The sequence below is a fragment of the Pseudophryne corroboree genome, chromosome 2, assembly GCF_028390025.1.
Source record: "Pseudophryne corroboree isolate aPseCor3 chromosome 2, aPseCor3.hap2, whole genome shotgun sequence".
Lineage (NCBI taxonomy): Eukaryota > Metazoa > Chordata > Amphibia > Anura > Myobatrachidae > Pseudophryne > Pseudophryne corroboree.
In genome coordinates, this window is record NC_086445.1 from 669,756,503 (window position 1) to 669,781,309 (window position 24,807).

Genomic DNA, 24,807 nt, shown 5'->3' on the forward strand with positions numbered 1-24,807 from the left:
CCCTGATTTATGGACGAGTCATGGATCACTCTCAGGTATCCCCCAGCAAACAAAAAATCGGTAGCACACAACACAGCAGCCATTTCAGAGTGAGAGATATTCAAAATGTGCCTTGGACCCTTTTATAGGGCCAAACATTCAGGTGTGACTAATGGATAATTGAATACACATGTAAACACGCTTCTCAAAAGCAGGTCTACTTTTTTTTAGGACTTTTTTACGATTTGTATTTTTTCACGACCGCAAAAGCATTTTCACGGTAGACATTACAAATACGAATGGTTAGTAAATGACCGTGATTCATACCTAAACAGCCGCGTTTTGACCGATGGTGTATTCATTCGTATTTTTTAAATACAACTTCCAAAATATTACGAATGCCCTCATCACTGCCGTGATTTTTGCTTAGTAAATTACCGAGATGACACTTTGAAGAAAAAACGGCATCTCGGTCAAAATCGGGACCTTAGTAAATATACCCCAATAACTCTACACCCTGATCCCATCCAACCAGCACAAGCACAGCTTGTGTTAATGAGACCTGCAAGGGTCAATGGACTGGACTATTATAAGGAGTATGGATCCCAGTTGATGGTATCAAGACTTATCAATTTTAAAGTCTCAGGAAAAGGCGGACCTTGGGAGAAATATTCAGTGTAGACATTAAAAGAGATGCTGAGGAGTTGGTAAAAAGGAGAGGAGAAAAGAGTGGTGATCCTGCTGTTGGTGTATAGTCGAGACAGGTCATGAATTACAACACCGGGTATTCTCTGAGGGTCCCCCTCACAGATACTGACCCAGCCCACCACCGTTTTGCTTCCAAGATCGGACGAGATCGGGCTCTGTCGGTGGGGTATGGTAGTAATTTCTTGGGCCCAATCTGGCCAACTCACCAATGAGAGTACACCTTGGGGAGGATTCAGCTCAGAACAGAAGTTTTTGCAGATCTGCTGTCTATGTTAGGCACAGGATTGACCCCGTGGATCATAAATGAGAGTCCGCGGATATGGATATGTGGAAAGTGGAAAAAAAGAGAAGAAAAAAAGGAAAGAAGGGAAAAAAAGAAGAGAGAGGGGAAAAGAGGGGGGGGAGGGAAAAAAAAAAACAAGTGAAATGAAACCGTATCAGATGTCAGCACATGATATCATGCCGACACTGTGCCGAATTGAGGTTGTAATGCATAAGACAAAGTGATTAGCAATATAAAATATGTTAGGCAATCACCCTCTTTCCAGGCACAACAAAGCAAAAAAGGGGCACACAGGCCCTGATAAATCCATATCCGCGGACTCTCATTTATGATCCACGGGGTCAATCCTGTGCCTAACATAGACAACAGATCTGCAAAAACTTCTGTTCTGAGCTGAATTCTCCCCAAGGTGTACTCTCATTGGTGAGTTGGCCAGATTGGGCCCAAGAAATTACTACCATACCCCACCGACAGAGCCCGATCTCGTCCGATCTTGGAAGCAAAACGGTGGTGGGCTGGGTCAGTATCAGTGAGGGGGACCCTCAGAGAATACCCGGTGTTGTAATTCATGACCTGTCTCGACTATACACCAACAGCAGGATCACCACTCTTTTCTCCTCTCCTTTTTACCATCTCCTCAGCAACTCTTTATATGTCAACACTGAATATTTCTCCCAAGGTCCGCCTTTTCCTGAGACTTTAAAATTGATAAGTCTTGATACCAACAACTAGGATCCATACTCCTTATAAGAGTCCAGTCCATTGATCCTTGCAGGTCTCATTAACACAAGCTGTGCTTGTGCTGGTTGGATGGGATCAGGGTGTAGAGTTATAGTGTCTGCATCCCCCTTTAAGTCTATCAGTATAGACTAACCAGAACATTTCCAAAATTTTCCTATCAATTATTCAATTGATTGATTATCTTTGACACTCACCCTAGCCCTTCTACTCTGATCAGCCACACCATTTATTATGTGGTACTTTTCAGAGATGTTGGTGGGCAGAGTCATATGTATGCATATAGATACCAGTATATTTTACTGATTAAGTGTGGTGGCATATGTAAATGTGGATCTTCTCTTAAATTAATTAGATAATACAAGTTATGTTTTAATACTTTCATAATACAAATCAACATAAGAGTGCACCCACACAAGAGTCTTCTGTAAACCAATTTTCTTCCAAGTTTTTCTCTGACTCTGGGTGCACCACCAGGTTCAAATAATAGGAATTAATCCTGTACATTGTATTTCATTCTGGTACTATACAATTTTGTCTGAATCCTTTGGACTGGTGCGGAATCACACCCTTCTCCGTGAGATAGGAGGATTTGCCCAAGCAGTCCCAGGAACAGTGAGCTGAGGAGTAATGGCGCCGCAGACACTGACAGGGAGTGAGGAAAGACAGAGATGCAGCTCCAGGGCGGGAACACTTGCTGGAAATGGCGCCCTGAGGTTGGGGGAGGGGCTTCAGGTCAAAGCCTTATCCCCCTTGCTGGCAAAACCACCGGGTACTGTGGGCGATATTAAAATCTGTTTTAAGAGAAAACCTGACCTGCGCCCATGCCCTGGTGATCTAGTGGGATCGCCTGTATCCACAGTGTCCACCGCCAGCGCGCGCGGCCCGCCTCCCACTGACCGCGCCGGATCGCAATAAAGACCGGGTCCCGCGAGCGGGACCCACTTACCACCTCCAGAAGCGCGGCCACGCGATCCTGGAGAGCCCCAGCCGTGTGTGCCTAATGTGAAGTAAACCGGAGCCTCCTCTGTAGGTACCCGGCAACCAGGGCTCGGGAGTGTACAGCGCCGCTGGGGAGAGCTGGAGCTGCAGCAGAGAATGTCAGAAGACATTTACCCCTGCTGCTGCCCTTGAAGTCTTCACTTTTTACCTCATAAAAAGCTTTTCTTAGGGCTGCCTGGAGCAGCCCCTCTGTTAAGTGCCTGCTTACTGCAGCACCAACTGACAAACTGAGCTCCTGTGCTGGGAGGCGGGGCTATAGAGACGACGCTGTGCATTCTGGGAACAGTCAAAGCTTTGAGCCTGTTGGTGCCTCGGATCAAGATCCTACTCTACACCCCATTGTCCAGACTTGTGGAGCCCAGTGTACCCCGCAGCAGAAAGTGTTTTTTTGTGTGCATGTGATATATTGCATGCGGTGTATCACAGGGAAGTTTGACTGGCATTCTCAGGACACTCCCAGCCCCTGTTGTCCTCTATCCAGCCCATCAGATATATCTCATGGTACAATTGTATGCCATACTATATATAGCATATGATATATGGCGGCTTCATCAATCACATGCGATATATCTTATGCAGAAATAGCACAAAAGTACCAAATCGTATGGAATCACTCCCGGGGGAGTTCAAGGGAACTTAAATCCAACTTCCGCCTCAGACATATCGTTGTAGTGTATGGGGCCCTTAACTCTCTCTGCACATGTTATATCTGTCCCCCCTGCAGTGCACATGGTCTTGCTCATTAGCTAACAAATTTGCTGCTGCGATCAGATCTGAATTAGGCCCATAGTTGTACAAATTCAAGATTAGGGGGCATAAGCAATAGGGTCCGAGTTTGCCAGACGATGTTGGACGTTTTTTCTAAAGTAGCAATCATTTACAAGGCAAAACCATGCTGTCACGATCCGGGTATCTGGACGCCATTTCTTACCCATCAGATGCCTCCTAAGGCTGGCTCAGCGCTCCAGGACCGGATCCCATCTGTTATCCTAATGTTCACATTCCTGCATCCTCTCCTGTCTCTCTGAGACGCTGTCACAGTAACGCCTTATTACATCTGGCATGGCGTCTCCCGCGGCCTCCGCCGCCGTCCCTGAGCTTCTGCATGCAGAGTGTCAGAGTGGCGATTACGTCAGCCGCGGCCTCCGCTGTGTCCGCGTGGTTGGATGTGCACTTGTTTCAGCCTGGCGTCTCCTGTCTCAGTGGCCGGCGCCGCCATTACTGTTTTCATTACCACATGGATTACAAACCAAACTTCCCTCCAAGTGTCTGCATGGGCGCAGCCATCTTGGATTCTGTCAGCTGATCATTTCCTCCAATCTGTTGTCAGTATTGTTAATCTGCATAATTGCCTAGCCAATCCTTCCTTGCTGCAGGTATAAATACACTGTGCCTGAGCAAGGAAGGCGTCAGTGCTTTGGTTGTCAAACCTAGTTCCTGTTTGTCTCTCTCCTGTGATTGTCTTCCAGGTTCCAGCTCCTGTCTCAAGACTTCCACCATAGAGACCCGCACCAGCATTCCACCTGCGGTGTAGCCTGACTCTCCAATCCATTGTGGATTCATCTGTTTCCAGCTACAACATTACCTGCTTCCAGCTCAGCTTCCAGCAGAGTACAGCTTCTCTTAAAGGGCCGGTGTCCTTTCTACACTTTACCACTCTCCACCGGTATTATTATTTCTCCGCTCTCAAGTTCTACATTTCAGTTCATATTTCATCGCTCCCAAGTTCATTTATTATTTAACTGGTTCCAGCCAGTATCCACTCCGTGCTAACAACAGTCTGGTTCCAGCCAGTATCCACAGCAGCCGTTTTATCTTCAGCAACCCAGCTTTTCCATGGAACACCAGCTGGTACAATCCTGGGTTATCTCCATTGCTACAGTCGGGCCTGGTAAGGACTTTCCATCTAGAAGATTATAAGAACTATCTCACACTACCAGTGCCCTGTGGCTCCTGCCATCCTGTAGTACCCAGGAACTGTATTTATTCTTTGCTGACTTTTACGTTTTCTTTTACTGCTGCTGTGTTGCGGAGTTGTCATAATAAACATCATTGACTTTTATCCAAGTTGTCGTGGTCACGCCTTCGGGCAGTTATTATTCATGTTACTTACATGTCCAGGGGTCTGATACAACCTCCCAGGTTCCGGTACATCTCAGCCCTACAACTGAGGCTGCCTCCCGTCAGCTCAGGCCCTCAGTTGTGACAGTAAGCACTGACCTAATGAATCCAGCCGGAGACCAGGATCAAGCGGCCAGGCCGATGCAAGAACTGGCAGCCCGACTAGAACATCAGGAGGCTGCACAGGGCCACATCATCCGCTGTCTCCAGGATTTCTCTACTCGGCTGGATGGGATTCAGACAACTCTCCGTGGATCAGGCGCGCCAGGTGCGTCAAACCACAGTGACTCCAGCTATAACCCCACCCACCTTACCCATTTCTGCTCCACGTCTTCATCTTCCAACGCCAGCAAAATTTGACGGATCTCCAAGATTCTGCAGGGGATTTCTCAAACCAGTGTGAGATTCAGTTTGAGCTACAACCTGGCAATTTTCCCAGTGACCGTACAAAAATTGCCTACATTATTTCTCTTCTCAGTGGCTCAGCCCTTGATTGGGCATCACCGTTATGGGAGAGGTCCGACACCCTGCTATCTTCCTACACTGCCTTCGTGTCAACATTCAGGCGCATCTTCGACGAGCCAGGCCGGGTAACCTCAGCTTCATCCGAGATTCTCCGTTTACGCCAGGGGTCACGTACTGTAGGACAATATCTGATACAGTTCCAGATCCTGGCATCCGAACTGGCATGGAACGACGAGGCCCTGTATGCTGCATTCTGGCATGGCTTATCTGAGCGTATTAAAGATGAGTTAGCTACCAGAGACTTACCTTCTAAGTTAGATGAGCTAATTTCACTCTGCACGAAAGTTGATTTACGTTTCAGAGAGAGAGCAACTGAGCGTGGAAGATCATCTGCTCCAAAATCTTCTGCTCCTCCTCCTCGTCAACTGTCACCATCTAAAGATGAGCCCATGCAACTTGGCCGTTCCGTTTAACTCCTGCTGAGCGCCGAAGACGTCTCTCCGAGTCTCTCTGTCTCTATTGTGCAGCTCCGTCTCACACCATTAATGCCTGTCCCAAACGTCCGGGAAACTCCAAATCCTAGCTCGCCAAGGAGAGGGCCGGCTAGGAGTAATGATCTCCTCTCCATCTCCTCAAGATTGTAATCTCCCAGTCTCGCTTCAAGTTGCTCAACGTTATCGGAACGTCATGCCCTCCTTGATTCCGGAGCAGCTGGGAACTTTATTACCGAAGCCTATGTTTAAACGGTGGTCCCTACCCACCGAGAGACTTCCTTCGTCCATTCTTTAACTGCCGTGGATGGCAGCAAAATTTTTGATGCAGTTATTTCTTTAAGGACTCTACCAGTTCGTCTGAGAGGTGGGAGTTCTTCATTCCGAACTTATTTCTTTTTTAGTGATTCCAAGAGCCACACATCCTGTGGTCCTGGGCCTTCCATGGCTCCGTCTTCACAATCCTACAATTGATTGGACGACTACGCAAATTCTGGCATGGGGTTCCTCCTGTGCTGAGACATGTTTGTTTAAAGTATTGCCTGTCTGTCTTCCTCCCCCAGGTCGTCTGATGTTCCACCTCCTCCATATCAAGATTTCACGGATGTGTTCAGTAAAGCTTCTGCTGATATCCTTCCTCCTCATAGAGAATGGGACAGCCCGATTGATCTCGTTCCAGGGAAGGTTCCACCTCGAGGCCGAACTTATCCGTTGTCTCTGCCTGAGACGCATTCTATGGAGGAATACATTAAAGAGAACTAGCAAAGGGGTTCATTCGACCTTCTTCTTCCCCAGCCGGCGCAGGCTTCTTTTTTTGTAAAAAAGAAAGATGGTGGTCTGCGGCGTGCATCGACTACAGAGGTTTGAACGACATTACCATCAAGAACCGTTATCCTTTACCCCTGATTACTGAGCTCTTTGACAGAGTTAGCGGAGCTACCATCTTACAAAGCTGGACTTGAGAGGTGCATACAATCTCATCCGGATCCGTGAGGCGGTGACGAGTGGAAGACCGCCTTTAACACCCGTGATGGACATTATGAGTACCTCGTCATGCCCTTCGGATTGAGTAATGCTCCAGCTGTCTTCCAGCATTTTGTCAATGAGATCTTCAGAGACATTCTATACCGGTCATGTCGTGGTCTATCTAGACGATATCCTCATTTTTGCCAACGATTTAGAGGAACATCGTTTTTGGGTTAAAGAGGTTCTGTCCCGTCTCCGTGTCAATCATCTCTATTGCAAATTAGAGAAATGCGTCTTTGAAGTCAAGTCCATCCGTTTCTAGGGTACATTGTGTCCGGTTCCGGACTAGAGATGGATCCTGAGAAACTACAAGCAATCCAAAATTGGCCGATACCCTTAACCCTCAAAGGGGTCCAGAGGTTCTTGGGGTTCGCCAACTATTACCGAAAGTTTATACGAGACTTTTCCACCATTGTGGCGCCTATTACTGCTTTCACTAAGAAGGGTGCTAACCCGTCCAAGTGGTCTGAAGAAGCCATGCAAGCATTTCATCTTTTAAAACAAAGGTTCATCTCTGCGCCTGTTCTGAAACAGCCTGACATCGACTCTCCTTTCATCTTAGAGGTGGATGCCTCCTCCGTTGGAGTAGGAGCGGTGTTATCTCAGAGGGCTAAAGATGGCCATTTACACCCTTGCAGTTTCTTCTCCCGGAAGTTCTCCCCAGCTGAGCGCAACTATGCCATTGGCGACCAGGAGTTGCTAGCCATCAAGCTCGCTCTAGAAGAGTGGAGGTATCTGTTGGAGGGAGCTTCTCATTCAATCACCATACTTACAGACCACAAGAACCTTTTATATCTGAAAGGCGCACAATGTCTCAACCCTCGTCAGGCCAGATGGGCACTTTTCTTTTCCAGGTTCGACTTTAAACTCCAGTTCTGGTCCGGGCTCTCAGAATCGCAAGGCCGATGCCCTTTCCCGCTCATGGGAGCAAGAAAATGAGTCAGAGTCTTCAGACAAGCATCCTATTATAAATCCGTTGGCATTCTCCACGGTAGGGATGGACTCTACGCCCCCATCAGGGAAAAGTTTTGTGAAACCGATGCTAAGGAAGAAGCTCATGCATTGGGCCCATGCTTCCCGTTTTTGCCGGACATACAGGTATCCAAAAAACCCTGGAGTTTATCTCTAGGTCCTATTGGTGGCCAACTCTGAAAAAGGACGTCTTGGAGTTTATTGCATCTTGCCCAAAGTGTGCTCAACTAAGGTATCCCGCCAGTCGCCTGCGGGGCAACTGGTTCCACTATCTGTTCCCCGTCGACCTTGGACCCATTTGTCGATGGATTTTATTACAGATTTACCCATGTGCAACAAGTTCAATACCATCTGGGTGGTAGTTGACCGGTTCACCAAGATGGCACACTTCATTCCTCTCACCGGTCTTCCGTCAGCTTCCAAGTTGGCTCAAGTATTCATACAAGAGATCTTCCGACTCCACGGTCTTCCTGAAGAAATTATCTCAGATCGAGGAGTTCAATTTACAGCCAAATTCTGGCGAAGTTTATGTCAAGTCCTTCAAGTCAAGCTAAAGTTTTCCACGGCTTACCATCCTCAGACCAATGGTCAAACCGAGAGGGTGAATCAGGACTTGGAGGCCTTCCTCCGCATCTATGTGTCCTCCTCTCAAGATGACTGGGTTCAATTACTTCCCTGGGCCGAGTTCTGTCATAACAACCAGTATCATTCTTCATCTGCTTCAACACCATTCTTCACTAACTTTGGATTCCACCCTAAAGTCCCTGAGTTCCAACCGCTTCCAGCAACTTCTGTTCCGCAGTGGATATCACCTTGCATCAGTTTGCCAATATCTGGAAGAGCGTACGATCAGCTCTGCTCAAGGCATCGTTCAGGTACAAGAAGTTTGCGGATAAGAAGCGTCGAGCAGTTCCTGCTCTCAAGGTGGGGTGATCGGGTATGGTTATCCACGAAGAATTTGAGGTTAAGAGTTCCCAGTATGAAGTTTGCACCTCGCTATATCGGTCCTTTCAAGATTGAACAAGTCATCAATCCTGTTGCTTACAGACTTCAGTTGCCTCCCTTCTTAAAAATACCCAGGACATTCCATGTTTCCCTGTTGAAACCGCTGATCTTGAATCGGTTTCATTCCTCACTTCCTCCAACTCCGAAAGTCCAAACTCAACGAGGCGTTGAGTATGAAGTGGCCAAGATCCTGGACTCACGTCACCGTTACGGTCAACTACAGTATCTTATTGACTGGAAGGGTTACGGCCCCTGAGGAACGTTCATGGACCAATGCTTCTGATGTCCATGCTCCTCTTGGTCCGGAGATTCCATTCCAAGTTTCCTCAAAAGCCAAAGAAGTGTCCTGGGGCCACTCCTAAAGGGGGGGGGGGGGTGCTGTCACGATCCGGGTATCTGGACGCCATTTCTTACCCATCAGATGCCTCCTAAGGCTGGCTCAGCGCTCCAGGACCGGATCCCATCTGTTATCCTAATGTTCACATTCCTGCATCCTCTCCTGTCTCTCTGAGACGCTGTCACAGTAACGCCTTATTACATCTGGCATGGCGTCTCCCGCGGCCTCCGCCGCCGTCCCTGAGCTTCTGCATGCAGAGTGTCAGAGTGGCGATTACGTCAGCCGCGGCCTCCGCTGTGTCCGCGTGGTTGGATGTGCACTTGTCAGCCTGGCGTCTCCTGTCTCCAGTGGCCGGCGCCGCCATTACTGTTTTCATTACCACATGGATTACAAACCAAACTTCCCTCCAAGTGTCTGCATGGGCGCAGCCATCTTGGATTCTGTCAGCTGATCATTTCCTCCAATCTGTTGTCAGTATTGTTAATCTGCATAATTGCCTAGCCAATCCCTTCCTTGCTGCAGGTATAAATACACTGTGCCTGAGCAAGGAAGGCGTCAGTGCTTTGGTTGTCAAACCTAGTTCCTGTTTGTCTCTCTCCTGTGATTGTCTTCCAGGTTCCAGCTCCTGTCTCAAGACTTCCACCATAGAGACCCGCACCAGCATTCCACCTGCGGTGTAGCCTGACTCTCCAATCCATTGTGGATTCATCTGTTTCCAGCTACAACATTACCTGCTTCCAGCAGAGTACAGCTTCTCTTAAAGGGCCGGTGTCCTTTCTACACTTTACCACTCTCCACCGGTATTATTATTTCTCCGCTCTCAAGTTCTACATTTCAGTTCATATTTCATCGCTCCCAAGTTCATTTATTATTTAACTGGTTCCAGCCAGTATCCACTCCGTGCTAACAACAGTCTGGTTCCAGCCAGTATCCACAGCAGCCGTTTTATCTTCAGCAACCCAGCTTTTCCTGGAACACCAGCTGGTACAATCCTGGGTTATCTCCATTGCTACAGTCGGGCCTGGTAAGGACTTTCCATCTAGAAGATTATAAGAACTATCTCACACTACCAGTGCCCTGTGGCTCCTGCCATCCTGTAGTACCCAGGAACTGTATTTATTCTTTGCTGACTTTTACGTTTTCTTTTACTGCTGCTGTGTTGCGGAGTTGTCATAATAAACATCATTGACTTTTATCCAAGTTGTCGTGGTCACGCCTTCGGGCAGTTATTATTCATGTTACTTACATGTCCAGGGGTCTGATACAACCTCCCAGGTTCCGGTACATCTCAGCCCCTACAACTGAGGCTGCCTCCCGTCAGCTCAGGCCCTCAGTTGTGACACATGCCTTGTAAATGATTGTCTCTTTAAGAAAATGTCCACGATCGGCCAGCATCCCGCATCTCTAGCAAACTTGGACCCTATTACATATGCTCCATGGAGTCATTCATTCTCCAGTTTGCTTCTCCATCAGAGTTACCGTCAGTATTTTTAAAGTTCATACAACTTTTCAGTCTAAATTATCAAAAACTTATTTCCAAATTTGTAAATAAGTTTTCCCATTTTGTGAATAGGTCTTGAGAAAGATTTTGTGAAAGTGACCTTCTATTACATCGAGGGGCAGATTTAATAAAGCCTGGTGAAGTGATAAAGTGGAAGGTGATACGCACCAGCCAATCAGCTCCTAGCTTCCATGTTACAGGCTGGGTTTGAAAAAAGACAGTTAGAAGCTGACTGGCTGGTGCTTTATCACCTTCCACTTTATCACTTCACCAGCCTTAATAAATCTGCCCCTCAGTCCTTTGTGATGTAACATGGCTGCTTTTTTTACTCACTCATCTACAGTTAACACCATCACCCATAATAGACCGAGATAATAGACCATGGGGTATAGTTAATTGAAGTCGCATCCATTCCGACATTCATTTGTCGGAATGGATCCGACTTGGGCTATTCAACGACATCTCAATTCGACTTTTAAAAAAGTCGAATTGAGATGCAGGAGCTAGACTGGTGAGAGTAGCGCTACAGCAGCGGCTATATAGCCACTGCTGTAGCGCTGCTCTCCCCAGTCTGCCCGCGGCTCTCCCCTGTCTCCCCCCCCCCCCCTGTCTCTCTGCCTCACAGTCTCCACGTCTCTCCACTCCCCATCCCCGCATCACAGCCGCCGCTCACGGCAACATCCACCCGGCTCCAGCAAGCGAGGTCTCGCCAGCACTGCTCTCCCCCTGTCTGCCCGCGGCTCACCCCGTCTGGCTGCTCGCGGCTATCCCCGTCTCCTTGCGACTCTCCCCCCTCTCCTCCGCAGTCCCTCATCTCAGTCCGACATTTTTTTATGTCGGACTGAGATGGTCGGAAACGTGGCCAAATCCTGTTGAATTTGGCCCCGTTTCCCTCAAAAGTACGTGAATCAGCAGCTATACCGCCGATTCACGTACTATTCGACAAGTCAAATTCCCAGACTTGTTGATTAAAAACAGCTGGGATTGAATAGGCCGAATCACGATTCGACCTTAAAAAGTCGAAAACTGCCGTCTTTTCGACAGACGGCAGCTTTCGACCCTAATGGAATATACCTCCATGGGGTAATCGCAATAGTGATAACCACAACCACAGCACACTTCTGTCATGAAAAAATAGAAAAAAAAGAAACAAAGTAGTTAACAGACCAAAACATAATTTAATTGCACAATAATAAAAAAACAATACTTAAATTATTAAAGTTAACTGCATCAGCCTATTCATTTAGCCTTTTCATCAAGAATTGAATAATGTTGAAACACTGAGAAAGATCCAATTAGCCAGGAAGTACCACTGCATGAATACTATGTAGTGCTATCTGGGCAAGAAAACCTTGCTTGTTCTTTTGTGTCCCATAGAGGTGCAAGCGATAAGCCAGGGAAAGCCTTAATATGTTTCTTCTGATACTATCATCTGTAATCAGTGAGTTGTTATTTCAAAGTATTTATTAGAAAAGATAATTTATAGTATATGGAATATCTCGCCTAATAGAGATTATAGGTACTGTATATTAACAATCACCTTGGTTTCTTTTGTGTTGTACACCACAATTTATATGCAGTTATTACGTTGCTAACATTTATTATCTTCAGCGTAAAGAAGTATTTCTAGCAACTCTTCTCAAAATTTGCTGTACATCTTAACATTTACAATGTGTGCATCCAATAATCAGTGCAGACTTAATCTCCCCCCTGATGTTGATATCCAAAAAGTCCTAGATGGTACGGCAGAACATCTGTATCATCATGGTTTGGGAAGATGATGAACAGAATAGCAGTTTCAAATGTTTTACAATGAACGAGGTAGTTAAAGGTGATCCTCTCATAACCTCATTCCAGCCACTGTGCCCTGCTGTTGCTTGCGGATCTTGTTAAGTAGCTCCATGTACTGCACCATTGTATCTGCAGGTGTGTACAGTGCATCATGCTTGGAGCTGAAAACAGGCGGAACAGATGGTGCATGTGTGCCCATGAAACTCTGCATAAACTCCATCATCAGATTCCAGCAGTCACCTGGCACTGCACAAGGGCAGTAATCCACCTAAAACAAAGACAAACCATGACAATGACTTGTGTGATCATTACCATAATATTAATTTGGTCGGTGTTGGTGAGTTTATTACTTTGTTGATATTTTGTGACACACACCTGATTTAGCAGCGATTATACTGTATATATTTGTATTTAGTCATATCAAATCTAAATTGTATGGTTTACACACTGCATGGCTGTGAGTGTTAGCCAATTGCTTCTCTCTAAACCCCCCCCTCCCTCCCCGAAGATTGTAGAGCAGAGTTAGCTACAGTTTTGTTATCTGGCCATGCTGAAACTGTTGCAGGGCATGCAAAGTTCAACAACAGCTGGAGGGCCAAAGGTTCCCCATCCCTGTTGTAGAGGATTGGCCTGACAGAACGAACAGACAAAAATATAATATATATAAGGGGCCGGATGTAATGCGTCTGAGTTCGGCAGCTGTGCGGGATGCCGGCCGAACTCTGACATTTTTTTTTTTTAAAGGGGCAACTACTTACAAGACAAAACCATGCTCTGTAAGCGACTACCCCTATAAAAAAACGTCCGAGTTCAGCCGGCATCCCGCACGGCCACCGAACTCGGACGGTATCCGGACTCCAAAAACAACAAAAAGGTCGACACACCTTAGGTCAACGCCAATTGGTCGACACAGCTTAGGTCGACATGGACAAAAGGTCGACAGGAACAAGGTCGACATGGACAAAAGGTCGACATGAGTTTTTCGCAATTTCTTTCTTTTTTGGAACCTTTTCATACTTAACGATCCACGTGGACTACGATTGGAACGGTAATCTGGCTAGCGAAGCGAGCCATGCGAGGGGACGCGGTGCACTATTTGGGGTTCCCGGTCACTCTACGAAGAAAACGACACCAAAAAAACATAAAAAACTCATGTCGACCTTTTTCCATGTCAACCTTGTTCCTGTCGACCTTTTGTCCATGTCGACCTAAGGTGTGTCGACCTTTTTGTTGTCGACCTGGAGTCCCAGACCCACTCGGACGGCATTACATCCCGCCCAATGTGTTTATTATATTAAAAGCATGTTGGCCAGCAAATGCTCAAATCCTATCAGGATCATCTATGCAAAGGCTGTGATAGCAAGGGTCAGTATCCGACAAACACATTTATCCCGAGTTTTAATGTGCAAATGCAGAGAGGAAAAGATGCAGGTGCACTATCTCACACTAGTTCAACCTGTAATAACCAGAGGCATTTAGCATAATCCTGCCCAGGATTGTATTAATTCTCAAGCAGAGTAGCACCTCATTACCTAATTATGGTGTGCAAACTAGGGCCCCCCTTCCTTTAATGTGCAAATGAAAATACTGCAATCACTCTATGTGATATAAGCATGCAACCTGTAACCCGATACAGTAATTTCCAAATAAGAGCTAAATGGCATCAACACTGATCAGACGTAGGAAGTACATTTTCTCCTGTTTATTAAATGAAAAGCAGATTTTTAATATGGCAATGTTTCAAAGGAAAGTTTTTTTTTTATTCAAGCCATAATAGTGATTACATAATGATACCCCAAACCTCTGATTTTTCCATACATGATTTTCTACCTAGCCATATAGGTATATTCAATAAAAGTCAGATCCATTCCGACATGCAGTTGTCGGAATGGATCCGACAACCCTATTCAATGGACGGCTGCTACTGTCAGCGGCTGCGGATGCGCTGACAGCAGCGGCCAGGAGTGCAGAAGGTGGCGGGGGTAAGCTAGGCCGCGGGGAGAGCAGAGGACGGCAGCCGGCGGGGGACATGTCTGCGGCGGCGGGGGGAGTCGCTGAAGGGGGAGGTCTCCCTGCAGCACCTCCCCCCGCTGCTGCAGACATGTCCCCCCCGCCGATCTCTGCTCCCCTCGCGGCCCGCATCACCTCAATCTGACTCGTTTTCAAGTCGGATTGAGTTTGTCGTAAAGGGGGCCAAAACCTGTCGGATTTGGCCCCATTTCTGACAGAAGCACGTGGATCGGAGGCTTGTTGGAAAAAATCAGCCCCTATTGAATAGGTCGGAACCCCTTCCGACCTATTTCTGTCGGAAGCTGCCATCTTTCCGACAAGACGGCAGCTTCCGACAGTTATTGAATACAGCCCCTAATCTCCCACTACTAGATCCCACCCTGGATTAATCTTTAAACAAAAGTTGGACAGCAAATTTAGTTAGAGATGTGATTAAAGCCTCTGGATTGATTTAATAATAATTTTTTAGAAAACTTTCCAAAACGACCTCATTCTGATCCTTACTAAAGCTCACAACAAAGGCTCTGAGAGGGAGTCCTTCCGAAATGAAATGTTTACTATTAGCAAACCTGGCAAGAACCCCTGTTACTGTTCTATTCAATAGAGATAGGAAGATAAATGATACATTTATAGCCATGCACAAAAAGAAACAGAGAAGGATTGGACTTGAAGTGGCGCACTTAAACATTAAATTGATACATAAATTATAACTTTTATTACAGTATATTTGTTAAAAAGACCCGTAGCTGTGAAATATTAAAACCAAAAACATATAAATTGACAAAACAAAGTGTGATATGTGTGAATAAAAACACACACTGTGCTAACTGGATAGTGCTACACATATATAATATATTATAGGTACTATGACCCTTGAATCAAATTATATGTGTTGTTAGGCTGAGTGCCCAATGGCGCTTTGAAGTCACTGATCAGTTGTACTAGATAGGCTTACTGAGGGTACTGTAAAGTGCAATATTCCAATAGAAAGCTCCTCCTCAGTTTGGGCGCTGTAACCTCACTTATGTGCAATCATATGCTTGTACAGCTATGAGTCAGTGTTTATCCTCACTAGTGATATCAATGTAATTAGCTGTTCTCAATCAATTTACAGCAGGTAATATCTGAAGTCAGTATCACTTTAAGTGAATAATCTGTTTGGGCGCTATGACCCCTCACTTATATGCATTCATATGCTTATACAGCTATGAATCTGTGTTTCTGCTCACTAGTGATCTCAATGTAATTGGCTGTTCATTAATCAATTTACAGCAGGTAATACCTGAAGTCAGTGTCACTTTAAGTGAATGATAATTGATGTTCACTTATATGCTTATACAGCTATAAATCAGTGCTTCTCCCCACTAGTGATCTCAATATAATTAGCTGTTCTCAGTCGATTTACAGCAGGTAATTAATAAAGTCAATATCACTAAGTGAGTAATCACAATGTTCATTAGTGATATTGTTAATGAGAGACACTGTAATGTCCAAGAATGCATATAAACTGACAGTTTTCCACAATATTCACTACTATTATAGTGGAATATAGATCATAGCTGTGAGGCACAGGGTTTAGTGAGCTGTTTGAATATTGCACTAATGCCGTACACTGGAACACTCCATCAGCTGTTAAAAGCAGTATATCCTAACTTGCTGTTTTGTAATTATCAGCTGTGTGATGGAAACCTATATATCAAATAAACAACATTTAACCTGAGTAGCACATAAACATTGCTAGATAATTGTTCTATACTTGTAAAGTAACAAGCAGTGCTGTGGAGATGTCTCAGCTGCTACATTAAGCAGTGTATCTTAGTCTTGCTACAATGTTGCTAGTACATGCAGCTTGCTGAGTCATATGTGGTTAAATAATCCTCTCAGTGCAGGAAAGCTTGTGAGCTCCATCAGTGTCATGAGGCTTCACAATAGCCAGCTCAGCTTTAGTATAGATCTCGCTCTATTCCTAACGAATTTAAAAAGAGACAACTACACCAGGAATAATGGGGACAAGGAGATATATGCAGATTTGGGAATAATATGGGAAAATACATCTGAGAAAATCAGGGATGTGTACATCCAATCATACTGAGAGGAACAGGTTCCATAGGTTCCTACGATACAAAATAAGGGATGCTACCGTGGGATGAGATAGTAGGTATATTTATATACAACAGGTAGACTCAATATCTCTCAATTGTAAGGTGGCTCAACATATTAAATGTATTATAATAATGAGATTGCTGGGAACTACTCCATGAATTAGTATTCTGTAGGACCACCTTTATAATATATTTATAAGTGTACAATTTGTATGCATATCACATATTTGTAATCACATTTATTTGGAGGGTCACTATTAGATCAAATCATCATTATAATTTCACCATTTTCAGTTCACTCACCAGATAATAAACACTCTTGGCCATGAAATATTTACATGACCATTATAAATAACATACAGTCACTATCTTATTTTCACTGTATTAAATTAAATTCTGACACAGACACACATAGTATACCACTCAGCTGTTTTTCACATTTTTATTGTTTATTTTATTTTCACATTGCACAGTTTAAGGTGTTCATTTTGTTGTTTTTCCTATTATGTGGTTGCCAATGACAACTGTTATACATCACTTTTCCAATACACACTCACCTTACTTATTAAGCATATTTAAGTTTATCTCTCATACTGGAAACACCGAGTATCCCTTTAATATTACTCTCAGGAACCTATTATTATGATTCCATTGGATCTAACTAGTCAGATGACTTGAACCGTAGCCCAGAATCAGAGACACAGATTTAACATTATCTCTGGTGCACGTAATTTGGGCTATCTGATAGGTTAATAGGTGTCACATGATTAGACTGAGCACAGTCCAAATCCCATTAACAGGAGTCGCGACGTGATTGGATGGCCCAGTCATGTGACCGGGAATCTGCCCAGCGATTGGTGTATCTGTACTGTTAAATTAGGGCTATTGGAGGCATTCTGGTTAGCCCTGAAAAAACTTAACTGTGAAACACGTGTCGGCGAGTCACACTGTGCTGCTGTGTATAATAACAATGTGCTAAATGTATTGTGTTGTTAGGAATAGAGCGAGATCTATACTAAAGCTGAGCTGGCTATTGTGAAGCCTCATGACACTGATGGAGCTCACAAGCTTTCCTGCACTGAGAGGATTATTTAACCACATATGACTCAGCAAGCTGCATGTACTAGCAACATTGTAGCAAGACTAAGACACACTGCTTAATGTAGCAGCTGAGACATCTCCACAGCACTGCTTGTTACTTTACAAGTATAGAACAATTATCTAGCAATGTTTATGTGCTACTCAGGTTAAATGTTGTTTATTTGATATATAGGTTTCCATCACACAGCTGATAATTACAAAACAGCTAGTTAGGATATACTGCTATTAACAGCTGATGGAGTGTTCCAGTGTACGGCATTAGTGCAATATTCAAACAGCTCACTAAACCCTGTGCCTCACAGCTATGATCTATATTCCACTATAATAGTAGTGGATATTGTGGAAAACTGTCAGTTTATATGCATTCTTGGACATTACAGTGTCTCTCATTAACAATATCACTAATGAACATTGTGATTACTCACTTAAAGTGATATTGACTTTATTAATTACCTGCTGTAAATCGACTGAGAACAGCTAATTATATTGAGATCACTAGTGGGGAGAAGCACTGATTTATAGCTGTATAAGCATATAAGTGAACATCAATTATCATTCACTTAAAGTGACACTGACTTCAGGTATTACCTGCTGTAAATTGATTAATGAACAGCCAATTACATTGAGATCACTAGTGAGGAGAAACACGGATTCATAGCTGTATAAGCATATGAATGCATATAAGTGAGGGGTCATAGCGCCCAAACAGATTATTAACTTAAAGTGATACTGACTTCAGATATTACCTGCTGTAAATTGATTGAGAACAGCTAATTACATTGAGATCACTAGTGAGGATAAACACTGACTCATAGCTGTACAAGCATATGATTGCACATAAGTGAGGGGTTACAGCGCCCAAACTGAGGGGGAGCTTTCTATTGGAATATTGCACTTTACAGTACCCTCAGTAAGCCTATCTAGTACAACTGATCAGTGACTTCAAAGCGCCATTGGGCACTCAAGGGTCATAGTACCTATAATATATTATATATGTGTAGCACTATCCAGTTAGCACAGTGTGTGTTTTTATTCACACATATCACACTTTGTTTTGTCAATTTATATGTTTTTGGTTTTAATATTTCACAGCTACAGGTCTTTTTAACAAATATACTCTAATAAAAGTTATAATTTATGTATCAATTTAATGTTTAAGTGCGCCACTTCAAGTCCAATCCTTCTCTGTTTCTTTTTGTGCATAAATATTTATTGGCAACAATATATTCAGTGGCAGCACCCCCTATATAATTCAAATATCTGATATAGAATATAACGAGGGGTTTCCTTTGTTCTAATTTGGAACTTTTCTATAATATGCTAGTGCAGTAGTATCCCTTTCCCTGCTAACGTACATTTATAGCCACCAGCATCAGCCCACTTATCCATTCCTTAATTATCCAGGACATGTGCACGTTGCGATTGGTAGCCAGACACTGGATAACAGAGTCAGATTTTAAACTTTATATTTTTATGTTATTCAGTTGAAGCCATTATTGCTTCTATATATCTCGGTGCTGGAAAAAAAAGTTTTCAACAGGCTCCGCTGGGAGGTTTGTGGACAAGTGCTATGTAAATCTGGGTTTTTGGTCCACTTTCTAAAATCTATTCTAACTCTATACAGTGGTCCATCAGCTAGGGCCTTTAGTAATGGCTTTATGTCCTGCACATTTCTGATAGCAATGGCATCACCAGGGATGCCATTCTCTTGTCTTTGTGTTAGCCATTAACCACTTGAAGAGACTAAAGATTACAGATGTCATTATCATACACTTAACTCACAAATTCCTGAATTAACTATGAAAAACATCTGGTTAGGTAGAATTTCCCCAGGGCAAGCCCAAGCTTAATTGTTTTGGTAAGCAAATATAGATTTTGGCACCACTTGATGGGATCAACTTTTTTGTGTGCCACCACAAAAAGGGATGTGGCCTCACAAGGAAGTGGCGTGGCCACACAATAATAGCCCCACGGGTACAGGGACATAGGGGGTGACAGGGAGATAGTAGGTGACTGTGAAGGCAGGGGTAACAGGGAGATAGTGTGTGACTGGGGAAGCAGGTGTGACAGGAAGGTAGTGAGTGACAGGGGAGGCAATGTAGCAAGCAGCCAGATGTAGAATCGGGAGTGGAAGGAGTCCCAGTGTTATAGGGCCCTGGGAAATTCCTCCTGGGCAAGGCACTGTTACAGTGGTACCCTCTCCCAGTGCTTTCCCTCCCCGGCTCCCCACTCACCTCAGCCTGCAGTCCAGGCTCTCTATGCGGCCAGTGTGGCAGGGGTGAGCGCCTTGGGCTGTCCTCGAACACATCTCTGGACTACTGGGTTGGGGGTGGCACCGGGCAGAGCAGGCACCCTGGTGGTATTAATGTGGGAGAGGGGGCCGGGCACTATGGTCAGCTAGAAGTCCATGGATGGCAGTGGTAGCACCCTCCACTATGTGGTGCTCTATGCGACGGTGTACCTGCCGTAATGGTCGGGCTGGCCATGATTACTCCAATAAAGATGATGCTTTAACCCAAAATCCTATACCTGTTTCAAACTATATGTGGTAAAAGGGGCAGTGTACTACAAAGGAGCCAGGAGTGTTTAGCTAGTAAGTCCATGGAAAGTCATGCATTTGAAGAATAAAATGTGTGTTTTGATTGTTGTTTTCACTGTGCCTCTCCCAGCAGTTTGCCAGCCTGACTGGTCAAATCAGAACACATGTGAAGGCCTCCCTTTAAAAGACAAGGAGGGAGTGTGGTTTGCCCGACAATCTAGGAAGGGGAGGAGGAATCTAAGAGATATAAGGCCTCTTTGGGCCATTTTTCTGCATGACTGACCCCAGATAGTGGCTGGTGGCTAGGGACAGGGCTGTGAACCTTTTACTCTCTAAAAGTTGCTGATTTGCGGTCATCCTGACAAAATAAAACAGTGGTGAAGAAGTCAAGGTGTGCTTCCAATACAGCTTCTTTATCATATATAACATTTGTTTTGTTTTCTAATGTACGAAATGCATTATACACTTTAGTGTACAATATCGCCTGTAGGGATGAAAATTAAACAGTGTCTTGCTAGAGCACATTTGTCTGTCCCTAAACGGTTACCCGCCCTTGAAGTTAACAATATCTACATTTTCCCAGGGATTTCATTGAGGGGTAAATATAAGTCTCTCAGGTGATCTGATATATTGAGAGACTGATATTTACTCCTTCAATTCCTGGGAAAAATAAGAATTTACTTACCGATAATTCTATTTCTCATAGTCCGTAGTGGATGCTGGGGACTCCGTAAGGACCATGGGGAATAGCGGCTCCGCAGGAGACTGGGCACATCTAAAGAAAGCTTTAGGACTAACTGGTGTGCACTGGCTCCTCCCCCTATGACCCTCCTCCAAGCCTCAGTTAGGATACTGTGCCCGGACGAGCGTACACAATAAGGAAGGATTTTGAATCCCGGGTAAGACTCATACCAGCCACACCAATCACACCGTATAACTTGTGATCTGAACCCAGTTAACAGTATGATAACAGAGGAGCCTCTGAAAAGATGGCTCCCAACAATAATAACCCGATTTTTGTAACAATAACTATGTACAAGTATTGCAGACAATCCGCACTTGGGATGGGCGCCCAGCATCCACTACGGACTATGAGAAATAGAATTATCGGTAAGTAAATTCTTATTTTCTCTAACGTCCTAAGTGGATGCTGGGGACTCCGTAAGGACCATGGGGATTATACCAAAGCTCCCAAACGGGCGGGAGAGTGCGGATGACTCTGCAGCACCGAATGAGAGAACTCCAGGTCCTCCTCAGCCAGGGTATCAAATTTGTAGAATTTAGCAAACGTGTTTGCCCCTGACCAAGTAGCTGCTCGGCAAAGTTGTAAAGCCGAGACCCCTCGGGCAGCCGCCCAAGATGAGCCCACTTTCCTTGTGGAACGGGCTTTTACAGATTTTAGCTGTGGCAGGCCTGCCACAGAATGTGCAAGCTGAATTGTACTACAAATCCAACGAGCAATAGTCTGCTTAGAAGCAGGAGCACCCAGCTTGTTGGGTGCATACAGGATAAACAGCGAGTCAGATTTCCTGACTCCAGCCGTCCTGGAAATATTTTCAGGGCCCTGACAACATCCAGCAACTTGGATTCCTCCAAGTCCCTAGTAGCCGCAGGCACCACAATAGGTTGGTTCAGGTGAAAAACGCTGTAACCACCTTAGGGAGAAACTGAGGACGAGTCCTCAATTCCGCCCTGTCCGAATGGAAAATCAGATAAGGGCTTTTACAGGATAAAGCCGCCAATTCTGACACGCGCCTGGCCCAGGCCAGGGCCAACAGCATGACCACTTTCCATGTGAGATATTTTAACTCCACAGATTTAAGTGGTTCAAACCAATGTGACTTTTGGAACCCAAACTACATTGAGATCCCAAATTGCCACTGGAGGCACAAAAGGAGGCTGTATATGCAGTACCCCTTTTACAAACGTCTAAACTTCAGGGACTGAAGCTAGTTCTTTTTTGGAAGAAAATTGACAGGGCCGAAATCTGAACCTTAATGGACCCCAATTTCAGGCCCATAGACACTCCTGTTTGCAGGAAATGTAGGAATCGACCCAGTTGAATTTCCTCCGTCGGGCCTTACTGGCCTCGCACTACGCAACATATTTTCGCCAATTGCGGTGATAATGTTTTTGCGGTTACATCCTTCCTGGCTTTAGATCAGGATATGGATGACTTCATCCGGAATGCCTTTTTTCCTTCAGGATCCGGTGTTCAACCGGCATGCCGTCAAACGCAGCCGCGGTAAGTCTTGGAACAGACAGGGTCCTTGCTGGAGCAGGTCCCTTCTTAGAGGTAGAGGCCACGGATCCTCCGTGAGCATCTCTTGAAGTTCCGGTTACCAAGTCCTTCTTGGCCAATCCGGAGCCACGAATATAGTGCTTTCCCCTCTCCATCTTATCAATCTCAGTACCTTGGGTATGAGAGGCAGAGGAGGGAACACATACACTGACTGGTACACCCACGGTGTTACCAGAGCGTCTACAACTATTGCCTGAGGGTCTCTTGACCTGGCGCAATACCTGTCGAGTTTTTTAATCATGTGGACGACTTCTGGGTGAAGTCCCCACTCTCCCGGGTGGAGGTTGTGCTGTGGAAGTCTGCTTCCCAGTTGTCCACTCCCGGAATGAATACTGTTGACAGTGCTATCACATGATTTTCCGCCCAGCGAAGAATCCCTGCAGCTTCTGCCATTGCCCTCCTGCTTCTTGTGCCACCCTGTCTGTTTACGTGGGTGACTGCCATGATGTTGTCCGACTGGATCAACACCGGCTGACCTTGAAGCAGAGGTCTTGCTAAGCTTAGAGCATTGTAAATGGCCCTTAGCTTCAGGATATTTATGTGAAGTGATGTATCCAGGCTTGACCCTAAGCCCTGGATATTCCTTCCCTGTGTGACTGCTCCCCAGCCTCGCAGGCTGGCATCCGTGGTCACCAGGACCCAGTCCTGAATGCCGAATCTGCGGCCCTCTAGAAGATGAGCACTCTGCAACCACCACAGGATGGATACCCTTGTCCTTGGTGACAGGGTTATCCGCTGATGCATCTGAAAATGCGACCCGGACCATTTGTCCAGTAGGTTCCACTGGAAAGTTCATGCGTGGAATCTAACGAATGGGATTGCTTCGTAGGAAGCCACCATTTTTACCCAGAACCCTTGTGCATTGATGCACTGAGACTTGGTTCGGTTTTAGGAGGTTCCTGACTAGCTCGGATAACTCCCTGGCTTTCTCTTCCGGGAGAAACACCTTTTTTCTGGACTGTGTCCAGGAACATCCCCAGGAAACAGAAGACAAGTCGTCGGAACCAGCTGCGATTTTGGAATATTGAGAATCCAATCGTGCTGCCGCAACACTACCTGAGATAGCGCTACACCGACTTCCAACTGTTCCCTGGATCTTACCCTTATCAGGGAATCGTCCAAGTAAGGGATAACTAAAATTCCCTTCCTTCGAAGGGATATCATTTCGGCCATTACCTTGGTAAAGACCCGGGGTGCCGTGGACCATCCCTACGGCAGCGTCTGAACTGATAGTGACAGTTCTGTACCATAACCTGAGGTACCCTTGGTGAGAAGGGTAAAGTTTGACATGAAGGTAAGCATCCTTGATGTCCCGAGACATCATGTAGTCCCCTTCTTCCAGGTTCGCAATCACTGCTCTGAGTGACTCAATCTTGAATTTGAACCTCTGTATGTAAGTGTTCAAAGATTTTAGATTTTAGAATCGGTCTCACCGAGCCGTCTGGCTTCGGTACCACAATAGTGTGGAATAATACCCCGTTCCCTGTTGCAGGAGGGGTACCTTGATTATCACCTGCTGGGAATACAGCTTGTGAATGGCTTCCAAAACTGCCTCCCTGTCAGAGGGAGACGTCGGTAAAGCCGACTTTTGGAAACGGCGAGAGGGAGACGTCTCGAATTCCAATATGTACCCCTGAGATATTACCTGAAGGATCCAGGGGTCTACTTGCGAGTGAGCCCACTGCGCACTGAAATTCATTGAGAACGGGCCCCCACCGTGCCTGAGCTTGTAAGGCCCTAGCGTCATACTGAGGGCTTGGCAGAGGCGGGAAAGGGTTTCTGTTCCTGGGAACTGGCTAATCTCTTCAGCCTTTTTCCTCTCCCTCTGTCACGAGCAGAAAAGAGGAACCTTTTGTCCGCTTGCCAACAAAGGACTGCGCCTGATAATACGGCGTCTTATTTTGAGAGGCGACCTGGGGTACAAACGTGGATTTCCCAGTTGTTGCCGTGGCCACCAGGTCTAAAAGACCGACCCCAAATGTCCCTTTTCAAAGGCAATACTTCCAAATGCCGTTTGGAATCCGCATCACCTGACCATTTTACTGGTAGAATTGGACAACGCACTTATACTTGATGCCAGTCGGCAAATATTCCGCTGTGCATCATGCATATATAGAAATGCATCTTTTAAATGCTCTATAGGCAATAATATACTATCCTTATCTAGGATATCAATATTTCCAGTCAGGGAATCCGACCATGCCAACCCAGCACTGCACCTCCAGGCTGAGGCGATTGCTGGTCGCAGTATAACACCAGTATGTGTGTGAATACATTTTTGGATACCCTCCTGCTTTCTATCAGCAGGATCCTTAAGGGCGGCCATCTCATGAG

General features: G+C 45.4%; 1 protein-coding gene and 2 pseudogenes across 4 annotated transcripts in view; 1 reads left to right on the top strand and 2 right to left on the bottom strand.

Annotated features, from left to right (window-relative positions):
- Window positions 1-748: 748 nt before the first annotated feature.
- LOC135052494 (5S ribosomal RNA) lies at window positions 749-867 on the bottom strand (annotated as a pseudogene).
- A 552-nt stretch (window positions 868-1,419) lies between these two features.
- LOC135052468 (5S ribosomal RNA) lies at window positions 1,420-1,538 on the top strand (annotated as a pseudogene).
- Window positions 1,539-11,786: 10,248 nt separating this feature from the next.
- The window catches only part of MED20 (mediator complex subunit 20), a 183,860-nt gene continuing 170,839 nt past the window's right edge, over window positions 11,787-24,807 (bottom strand). For all 4 annotated transcript variants that reach the window (XM_063955083.1, XM_063955084.1, XM_063955085.1 and 1 more), the window contains one exon: window positions 11,787-12,687. In XM_063955083.1, coding sequence (XP_063811153.1) covers window positions 12,469-12,687 — 219 coding nt within the window. In that variant the 3' untranslated portion in view covers window positions 11,787-12,468. The remainder of the gene's footprint in view (window positions 12,688-24,807) is intronic.